At 34.4% G+C, this 11,396-nt stretch overlaps 1 protein-coding gene across 1 annotated transcript; it reads right to left on the bottom strand.

Moving 5' to 3' along the window:
* Positions 1 to 3,719, bottom strand: LOC111388253 (protein RER1B-like). Its single transcript, XM_023012943.1, has 4 exons — positions 3,533 to 3,719; positions 2,582 to 2,952; positions 393 to 573; positions 1 to 250 (listed from the first exon to the last, which is right to left on the bottom strand). Exons 2-4 carry the CDS (start codon positions 2,932 to 2,934, stop codon positions 194 to 196), a joined length of 591 nt encoding a protein of 196 aa, XP_022868711.1. The 5' UTR covers positions 2,935 to 2,952; positions 3,533 to 3,719; the 3' UTR covers positions 1 to 193.
* Positions 3,720 to 11,396: the final 7,677 nt, after the last annotated feature.

Here is an 11,396-nt window from a genome sequence, read left to right as displayed (position 1 = left end):
TATTCTATTTAATGTAACAAATCAATAGAAAACAAATTTTAATCTTCCATGGAGTACATGTCAAGAACAAAGTTTCATTACTTTCCTGCATACAGTCAAGCTGCTACAATACAATGCATTCGTGTTTTGACTGCGTATTCAGGTTTGTTTTAATGTAAATACAAATAGTTAACTACGAATCTCTAACACTGCTTCAGTCTGCTCGGGGGCTGTTACCGGTACTGGCAGATGCCTTTTTCCCACTGTATTTCTGTTATAAATCAAAGAAAATCTTGTCACCAATAAGAACAAAAGCAGATTAACAAGACAAGCTGCCTCAAATACTACCACACACGCCATTTGTAGGAACAACATTGCTTATATAAGATATGCTGCATATATCTTGAGCTCACCTGCTTTCCAAGATTCAATGGGATATATTTGTACTTGATCATATGCATGATTTGGCGCTTCATTGTGAGTGCAAAAAGAACAACCCAGTAGCACAACAATATGGGCCAAAAGACGGGAACATCGAACATGGAAAAGAAGGTCAAAAAAAATGCTACACAGAAAGCCTTTGTGATGGCATACCTGGAACCACATAAACAAGAAACGTAGTTATGATAATTTCTTAATTTGTTAGCGATGATATCTGCGGGCTTTCGTGAATGTGTCTATACATACAAAGAAGCAGGGTGTATGGAAATATTGAAATGATAAAAGACAGCAATATTGCAAGTTTTGCCATTTTAAAGCACCAAACACAGTTTTGCTATTTCATCAACTTCCGTCAAAATCTACTAAAAATCTAATTTTAATCCCCACCAAGTAGGGATTTAATTGGTGGAAACTATTAATTAGTGCATTTACTAGTTTACTCCAAAAATATCGAAGCAAAGAGGCTCATAATTTTAACCAAACAAATCAGAAAGGCAAATAGAAACATATTATATAAGACGTATGTAGAAAGTTAATTCAATAAAACAATGTGTGCCAACAGAGTAGCGTGAAACATCGACCCAAATATTTAGCTCCCTAACCAAATCCTAAAACACGGTAAAGTAAAATAATAATACTAGTAACATAAAGACCACATTAGCCATGTTCTTTTTCACAAGCAAAAAATACAGTCTGTCAAGTAAACATGGAAGCTATTAAGTGACAAGAGTGCTAGGTGTATGAGGAAAGGCTTAGACAACTCGGGATGACAATTCTAAATACTAATATGGGATAGAGATTATTAAAATATGATAGAGATGACCCCAAAAAAAAAAAAATAATAATAATAATAATAATAATAATTAAATTAAAAAAAAATCCTGCTATCAAATATTTGGCCGTCAAGAAAATAGATACTGAGACAATTTACACATTGCGGAACTTGAAATTAACACGGTTTGACCAGCTAGGCTGATACAGTGGTATCATATAAGGGAGCAATGGCATTTGATATCCTTGTAGAAGACAAGCCCTAAAGGAAAAGGTTTAGGGACTATTCAAAATCTTTTCTTATACAATGCAAAATATGCATAGGGTACTGAACACATAGCACCCCATTAAATCTGAATTAGTATTTCTTTATTTCCGAAAAAAGAAAAGAAATTCAAAAACAGTAGCCTGGCAGCCACTGCTTTAATGTGCAAGCAGTACAACTTCAGTCTTATCAATATTTCCTAGTATCTGGTGTAGAATTTAAGAAGCCTTGCCACAAATATGTGTACTTATATTATAGGCAACAGTCTACACATTATGCACATTACATAAATTTAAGCATCAAATCATCATGCACCTGATCTGATCCATGTGAAAATCAAGGATTATACAATATTTCACAGAAAACAGTAAACCTAAGCTAGCAAAAAACATAGGTATGCAAGTTGATAAAGGAGGAAAACTCTTCATCGAAAGGAAGTTAAAAGAACACCATCAAGAATGTGGATCATTCAAGAATTGTTGTCCCATCAGCCCATAAATATCCTTCAGCAATCATGAAGTCATCAAAAAGTTCCAATATTCCATTAAAAATTTCCAACCATAACATAAATCCACATAACTACATAACTACAAGGTTGCAGTCCAATTAAGATCATTTAGATTGATTTCTCATGCCATATCTCCTCAAACTCATTGTTTTTCAGTTATCAAAAGCAGGAAACTGTAACTAAAAGTGACTTATGTAATCAGAAATTCAATCACAGCTCTCTACAACTTCCAGTATACCTGTACCTAGTTCCACCAATAACTATTCTCCCAAGATGCCATATCTCACATACTCAACATATTTCAGTTATCAAAGCATGAAACTGTAACTAGAAGTGACTCGTGTATTCGGAAATTCAATCTCAGCTCTCTATAACTTCCTAGATAGCTGTACCTAGGGAAGCCAATAACCATTCTCTCAATAACCAAAATAAAATGAGAAATAGCACTGAAACAGTTACAGGCAGGAGGAATCAAACAAGAAACATTGGTAAAATTCAACAAACTTGAAGCAACAGAGTGCTCCACAACTAATCAGGACATTAAAAAACAGTTGAGGAATCCAACCTCGCAATGGCAAAATAACGAGCATCATTTTCAAGAATTTTACAAATAGTACCAGAATTTGAACTCCGGGAGGCGACGAATGAAAGGCTTGAATTCATCTGAATCCCTTGTTGGCAGCATAGGTCCATCGGAAGGTTCCAGCTCGGGGTCAACAAGAGGTGACAGAAACCCAATGAGCAAATTCAGAATATAAATCCCCAAACCATAAGAAACAATGTAGAAGCCTTGAACATAGTAAACCCGCAGAGCATAAAGAAATACTAAAACAAACGTTCCAATCCATCGGTAGAGAGCGTGTGGTGTAGATTTATCTAGATAATGCTGGAAAAGCTTTGACGCTTCATGCCTCCGTTGGTTGAATGCTGCTGCTGCAGTTGAGGCACCATCATCTCCAACACCCTCCATGAAATCAACTTAAGAATCCTACGTATTGGACAAAACACTTGGATCAGGATAAATGTCTATTATCATAATCACTGAAACCCGGACATGAACTCATGAAAGAAACACTAGCACATGCTTCATTGGACAGCCAAAAAAAATCCAGATAGAGGAAGTAGAGGAGTAGGGGAATACGGAATAGTTTCTTCTTTCAACAAGTAGGCACTGGAAAAAATCACAAAGTAAAATTTAATTTTCTTATTACCCCTCTAAAAACCCCATAAAGCAACACTATACACATCGACCAAGGAAGTAAAAAGGAAGGCAACTTTGAATCCATTCGATCAGGCTGTAGAAACATATTCCTTGTAAAATGCCAGAATTTTTGCCGCATTTCAAATCCAAGTTCGAATAGCATGCAACACACCTCAAAAATCCAATGGCCAGTGCAATAAAATCTATCAACTCAAAACCCAGAGGGTATAGCTTAACATTTGCTCAATAAAAATCATAGTTACTCGACACTTCTTATCACCGAGGAAAATGTAGCAGATTAAACGAAAGAAAACATAAGTTCAAGACAAACTTCACATCAAACAATTTTTTTTTTTTTTTTTTTTCNCTCCGGCGAGAACACAACAGGTAATGATTCCGGGGGTTTGGAGACGAAAATCTGTTGGTTACTGATTCGGGATGAAATCTATGCGGAATCCGAGTAAAATTATTATATAGTTCGTTAATGCATAGCTTAGATTAGATTTAAGTTTGATAATTTTCAATAGAGTCGATCCAAAACACTCGTTTTACCCGTGCAGGGAAAGGATTTGTTTGGCTCTAAATTTCAGAAAATTGCATTACTGGTCTGTCATATATGGTTTCAATAGCAAGTTTGAATTTAATCTTAAAAAAAGAACAAATTGATCTGAACTTTTTATTATAATTGTACGATTTATGTTATGGATACAGCTCAAATTCTGGTTAAATAGCAGAAAATCATAGCATCTAACTTCATGAAGTGAAAAAATTTTGGTGACGACCCCGTGATAGTTTATTAAAAATTTGAACAATTAACGTGAGGATTCGCAATAATATCAAAATGGAAGGACAACTTTCTACTTGAATAGTAAGCTGCAAACTAATAATGCAATTTTCTCTAACATTTTGATAGATAAATGCAATTGGGAAATTTTCACTCACAGTCCTCAAAAATTACAACTTGTAGCACACGGGTCTCATTTATGTTCTTTTGTTGCATTTAGGTCCCCAAACGATTTTTTTTTTTAATTATAAGATAATTTTATTTAGTACAAAAAAATTAATAGAATGAATATTATATTGAGCATGTTCGATTTAAATTTTTTAAAATTAGATTTTATTTATTTTAAGGATGCGTGATTTTAATAGGAAATATTATGGTTGATGACTTGATGTGCAAAAATATTATATTGAGAGAATATGTGATTGAAAATAAATTTTTTTTAAAATATATATTTTTTAAAAATCCGTCCCTAGCGAGGATAATTGTTATCTTACCAAATTAAACTGAGGGTAGTCCATTTAAACTATATTTCTACAATTACAAGATTATAACTAAAGAAAGCTGCAAAGCATTTACCATGTTTGAAGAATTGTTATCTTATAATTTGCGTTTATCTACGTAGATGTGAATGATGGAGAACATTGAATTTCTCATAGACTATTTTGCTTTTGAACAATTCTTAGCTTAATAACCTTGGATTATATGTTTATAAAGAGTTTAAAGTCACTTCATTCCAACGCCTGACATGATTTCATTATCGGACTTTTATTTATTTTATAAAAATATTAATCACTTATTTAAAAATAGTTTTAAATAAATAAATGTTGGGTAATTAGTACAAAAAGTCCCTACCTTTCGTTGTTTTTTTTGTAGAAAACGTCCCTACCTTTCATTTTTTTTACGGATTACACCCTCACATTTACTTTTTTTTTGTGCAAAACGTTATTCTTTCAACTTTTTATTAAAATGTTCTGTTAAATCAAAAGGTAATTAGTACAAAAGATCCATACCTTTCAATGTTATTGTACAAAACGTCCATACCTTTCACTTTTTAGCATAATTAGCACAAAAGATCCCTACCTTTTAATGTTATTGTGCAAAACGTCCCTACCTTTCATTTTTAGCAATTTCATCCCCACCTTTCACATTTCATTGTGCAAAAGGTCATTTTCATCCATTTTTCAATAAAATGACAATTTTACCTTCCTATTCAAAAAAAAAAAGAACAGAAAAGAAAAATAAATAATTAATTGCAATCATAGTCCTAAATCTTTCAAAACATTACAGATAAATCAAAAATTCTCCATTACCGTCACTTTCACAACCCCACCACCTATAGATTCATAAAGCACCACCTTTCGGCCGCAACACCTATCGGACTCCATCACCACCAGCCTCGCCTCACTCTCCCCAATATTCTCCTCCATAGTATTGGTCACCAATATGTACGAAACAACCACATTTACGATGGTGGAGTCCGGTGGCATGGTGGTCGAAAGGTGGTGTTATATTGATTTATAGTTGGCAGCTAGATAAATTGTGAAAGTGGTGGTGATTGATAATTTATGATTTCTTTATGATTTTTAAAAATTTTAAGACTATGGTTGCAGTTGGTAATTCATATTTCCATTTTGTTTTATTTGAATAGGAGGGTAAAATCGTCATTTTATTGAAAAATTTTATGAGAATGACATTTTTCATAATGAAATGTGAAAGGTAGGGGTGAAAATGTTAAAAAATGAAAGGTAGGGACGTTTTGCATAATAACATTGAAAGGTATGGACTTTTTGTGCTAATTATGCCAAAAATGAAAGGTATGGACGTTTTGTACAATAATATTAAAAGGTAAGGGCTTTTTGTGCTAATTACCTTTTGATTTAACAGAACATTTTAATGGGGAGTTGACAGAAGGACGTTTTGTGCAAAAAAGAGTAAAGGTGACGGTGTAATCCGTCAAACAAGAAAGGTAGGCACGTTTTCTACAAAAATATTGAAAGATAAAGACGTTTTGTGCTAATTACTCAATAAATGTTTTACCATCTGCATGGAAGAGCCCAGGAGAGAAATTGTCACATAAGCAAGTTAAGATCAGTTATGAACGGTTGAAAAGAACCTTTGACTAGCCAAATTTATCTATAAAAATAGTTGAGCTTTACAAATCATGTTTAGTTATTGAATTTAAGATTAACGAAAAAGGAGTTCACTTTTCATTTTTTACTAGTTCAATATACATGGATAGTTTGGTTGTACTTAAAATTACTTTGTACGATTCTTAATGAAAAAAAAAAGAGTAACTTGGACGATTATATTTGACAATACCTTCAACGTAATTCTATTGCCTTAAAAAATCTAGTTTTATTATGTTCTTCCAATAGAGTCGTAGATTGACATTGATTGAAAATAATTTGATAGTCATTTTTATGTAAAAATGTATTTTAGAATAGTAAATTGATGTGAAATGTGTAGTTGAAAAATAAAGAAATTTTTTTTATTTACGTGTAATATTATTTTAATAAAGAATATGTAATTGAAAGAAGAGAAAAAAATACATTTTTTTAAAAATGGTTACAAAATAGGGCCAAATGTGCACATCTCTAGTTAAGCAAGTGAATTCGTGGTGACTTAATTAGGGCCTGTTTGGGAGGGATTTTGAGAATTGATTTTTTTACCGTTAGAAAAAAAGTGAGGTCCACCTGTAAGAGAAGAAGTCAAAAAATACAGTTAAAATAGTAAAATAACGGTCAAAAATCAATTTTTTAGGATAAAAAATTAGGATAAAAAATCCCTCCCAACTGTTAGCCAAACTTATCCTTTTCTGAGTCGGCTTGACTCCCAGCCGGCATGAGCATCTATTTATTCTGCCAATTCATTGGAAGCGTCGCGCTTTAATTTCCGATGCCGTTGGGATCGCCTGAAGATATTTTCCTGTACCCTTAACTTTGACCTTTCCATCACAATCTCAGATATTTGTAATATATGTGTTTATATTTTAATAATATTTTCATTTTGTTTTTATCCTTAGTTTTTTCATTCCTTTATAAATTTGCTCATCAAAAATTGGAAATTACACCAAGGCATACTTTTAAAGATTGTAGTTCAAAAATCATATTTGAATTTTAATTAATCATAATCAGGTTATAATTTAACATTTAATATTATTAAAATTAAATTAATCTATCAACCATGCGCCTACTCATCTCATCCAAAGAAAAAAATTTACTCTCTCTCTCTCTCTCTCTCTCTACTTATAAAAGTATCTCACTACAACCACTATTTTTCCCTTTTCATTCTATTTCTATATTTCATAAATATATCGTCTTTCTCTTTACCACCACACGCCACAGCGCATAAACCATCGGCGGGCGCTTAGTCGCTCACGAAATTGTCGGTGTTGTGCTGCAGTGGTCACTAACGATCCCTCACTACAGGTAGCGCTCTGAGATCGACGTTGCTCGATACCGTTGCATTTGGTGGAGAACTATCACTACTCCCAATAATCGCTTCTCCCACACCTCCACTCCAACATCCGCTTTTTCAATGCCTCAACTCCGATGCAGTGGTAGCCACTCCAAAGACCTCAGACGCGGGGGCGATCATTATCAATAGCAACTTCTTCGATTCTGCCACTCTCGGAACCTCGGCGTAGTGCCACCCCATAATGGAGAAGCTCTGCCACTGCTACTATGCTGAGAAGTAGCAATCTCTTTCTTATCCGAACCCAGACGATCATTTCATCTCATCCTGTTATAAGCATCGACTGATCTGTGTAGTGAATGTTGTCTAAAAATTTGCACATTTTGAATGTGAGGTTGTGGTTTGGCATTGACGAAGTTTGTGGTTTTGTATAAAGTCTGTGGGTTGTGATTTGAGCCGGTGGTGGTGGTACCGAAGACAGATTTGGAGATTTTTTTTGTAAGAATTTAAGGCGGCGGCGGTGATTTTGTTGGATCTAGTGGTGGCTGTGATTCTTGTTGGTGGCGAGAACGGTGATGGATCTGGCGGTTATGATAGTCTTTTGTTGAATTTGGCGGTAGATCTAGTGGTGGTGGTCTGACGGTGTCAGTGGTGATTTTGTAGTTGAAAACGATGATTGTGAAGTTGAAAATGGAAGTTTGATGGAAACGGTAACAGTGGTGGTAAAGTGGCGTTGTTGTTGCACCCAGTTTACCGTCAAAAGTAAAATGGACTGAAATGGCCGTTGGTGGTGGGTTGTCGAGCTGTGTCTGTGTTACTGGCGGTGGATGGTGGTGGTGGTCGTAAGCGGCTGTGGTGGAAGTAGTATGTGACCAACTATTCGATTATTTGTGATCAACTATCTAATTGTGTTGTAAAAATTTGAAAATTTACGACTTAACGATAATCTGTGGCTTATAAATATATTAATTTGTGATATACCGAAATTTTTACTGTGATTATGAAATAATTTGTGATCAATTAATTTGATAATATGTGATCAATAAATAAATTGTAATCTATAAACACGCACCTGTGATCATTAATTATATAATTGTGACGTTAATATATTTAATTTTTTATTTATCACCTAAATTTTGAAATTTGAAACTTAAAACCTGAAATTAAATTAATACATAGTTAATACATGAGTTGTGATTTTTCCCAAAAGTGGAAATTACACAATGGCAGATTTTTAAAGATTGTAGTTCAAAAATTAAATTTGAAGTTTACTTATTTATTAATCAGGTAATAATTTTAAATTTAATATTAATAAAATATTATTAAAATTAAATTAATCTATTAACCATGCACCCACCCACCTCATCCAAATAGATTTCAGTCTCTCTTCATAAATGTCTTTCACTACAACTACATACCCTAATTCTTTACCCTTTTTCATTCTCTTTCTATATTTCTCTGTATCTCGTCTTTCTCTTTACTACCACGAAATTAACTATTGACGGGGTACTCAACCACTCACAACATTGTCGGTGTTGCACTGCAACAGTAGCTAACACTCCTCTCCACAGGTGGCGATATGAGATTGGCGATGGTAAACTATCTCTACTCCCAACAGTCGCTTCTCCCATGCCTCCACTCCCAACAGCTATTTTTTTGATGCCTCAACTCCAATATAGTGGTATCCACTCCCAAGACCTTCGATGCCGATAAACCAGAAGGACTGGGATTCGATGGCGATCATCAATAGCAGCTTCTCCGATTCTGCCACTCCTAAGATCTCAGCATAATGCTGCCCCCATAATGAAAAACTTTGCCACTGTTACCATGCTAAGAAGTAGCAATCGCTTTCGTATCCAGACCTAATCGATCATTTCATCTCATCCTGTTATAAGTATCGACTGATCTTAGTGGTGGCAATGGGCCCGAGTAGTTCGCGGGCTCGTGGGCTCGCCTAAAACGAGCCACGAGCCGCTCGGGCTCGTAAAAAAGAGCTCGAGCAACGAGTCGAACCCATGAATTGATTGACGAGCGGCTCGGCAAGCAGCCACGAGCCCGGGCTCGTGGCTCGTCCAAAAAAAAAAGCTCGTGGCTCGGCTCGTCCAAAAAAAAAAAATAAAAAAATATTTCAGTGACCAGAATGGTCACTGACAAAGTTCAATGATCGTTCGGTCACTTTTGACCGAACGGTCACAGAACTTTGTCAGTGACCGTTTTGGTCCCTGATATTTTTTTTTTTTCAAATTTCATTTTCTTCCTAGAAATACCCATCAATTATAACATTTTTTCTTACCAAACTTACTATCAATCTCTTATTCTCTACTAGACTCTCTACAACTCAATTATTATCAATATTATTCATTCATTCATTCTCATTTCTATACTCTTCTACATTTTATATTCATATCATTAAATTATAATCTTGATTTTACAATATAGTTTCTACACTACTACATAATCTTCATTCATTTCTCAATTCTACTTCACTTCTTTTTCTTCAACATTCAATTTCAATTAATCACAAATGGATTCACGCTCATTTATTGAAAACTTGTTCGATGTCGGAGTCGGAAATGAAGCAAATGTGTCCCATAATCAATATGGGAATGAGTTCGACGATCTAAATGAAGTACCCATTCCAGAAAATATTAAAGATTACAATGTTCATGAAAGTAGTCATCAAATTAATTTGGATGACGTTGATGCTGAGGCTCCAATTGATTTGGAGCAGGATGATGAACCTGTTATTGAAATTCCCGATGCAAGAGGGAAGAGAAAGGTAAAGAAGCATGCAAAATGTTGGGATCATTTTAAATTGGTTCAAACTGGTCGTATGGTCGATGGAATTCCAGAAACCAAAGCAGTATGTAAATACTGTCAACAACGATTGGCTCATCAAAAAGGCATTGGAACCACCCACCTCAACCGTCACTACAAAGCATGTACGACCAAACATGGTCTTCTTCATGTTGGTCAAACGCAACTACAATTTGGTACTTCAGACAGCGGTGCTACTACTACTACGCCACTTAATACGTGGATGTATTCGGAGAAAAGAACTCGAACAGGAACGGTGAAGTACATTACTGGATCTGAGTTGCCACTAGCACAAACGGACAACCAACATTTCGTTACATTTGTCAAAGAATGTCTTCAACCGAGGTACGCTGGGGTAAGTCGAAATACTCTTCGTTCTGATACAATAGAATATTTTTTAAATGCAAAGAAAACATTGATTGCCGATTTAGAAAAATATGGGGGTGTAATATCTTTAACTTCGGATTTATGGGAAGGGATTAATAAAAGAGGTTATATGGCTGCAACTGCACACTATATAGACCCACTTTGGATCATGCATAAAAAAATGATTGCTTTTAAAATTATTGAGTACCCGCACAATGCTCCCAATATATTTAGTGCTATTATGAACGTTATTAGAGAATATAAATGCGAGAGTAAAATTCGTTCTTTTACGTTCGACAACGCTAATATAAATAAGCCTGTTATCGAGAAATTGCAAAGAGTACTTCAACCAGCATTTGGTGATTTTTTATTTCATATTCGATGTGTATATCATATTTTAAATTTAATAGTACAAGATGGTTTAAAACATGTTAAGGATGAAATTCAACGAATTAGGGATGTACTAATTTATATTACTATTTCACCTAGTAGAAAACAAGCATTTGAGGACTTTTGTGCCGAACATGGGGTGTCGCATTCAAAAACTTTTATTAGTGACGTAGCGCATAGATGGAACTCCACATATTTATTATTAAAATCATGTGAAGGTTTCGAACATTTAATTACTGAATTTTATAACAGTAGGCATTTTAGAGACGACGAGGAAACTGTTTTGATTGAGTCCGATTGGATTTTAGTTACTAAAATCAAACATTTTTTGAAAAGTTTTTATGATGCTACAAATATTTTGTCTGGTGTTTATTATCCTACTAGTTGTATGGTCCTTCAACATCTTTATCTAGTTGCTAGGGCTTTTGATAGATTTAAAAATGACCCCGATTTTAGTTCA

This window comes from Olea europaea, chromosome 3, assembly GCF_002742605.1.
Source record: "Olea europaea var. sylvestris chromosome 3, O_europaea_v1, whole genome shotgun sequence".
Taxonomy (NCBI): Eukaryota; Viridiplantae; Streptophyta; class Magnoliopsida; order Lamiales; family Oleaceae; genus Olea; species Olea europaea.
Note: the sequence above shows the minus strand (reverse complement) of the source record. Positions and strands in the feature narration are given on the sequence as shown.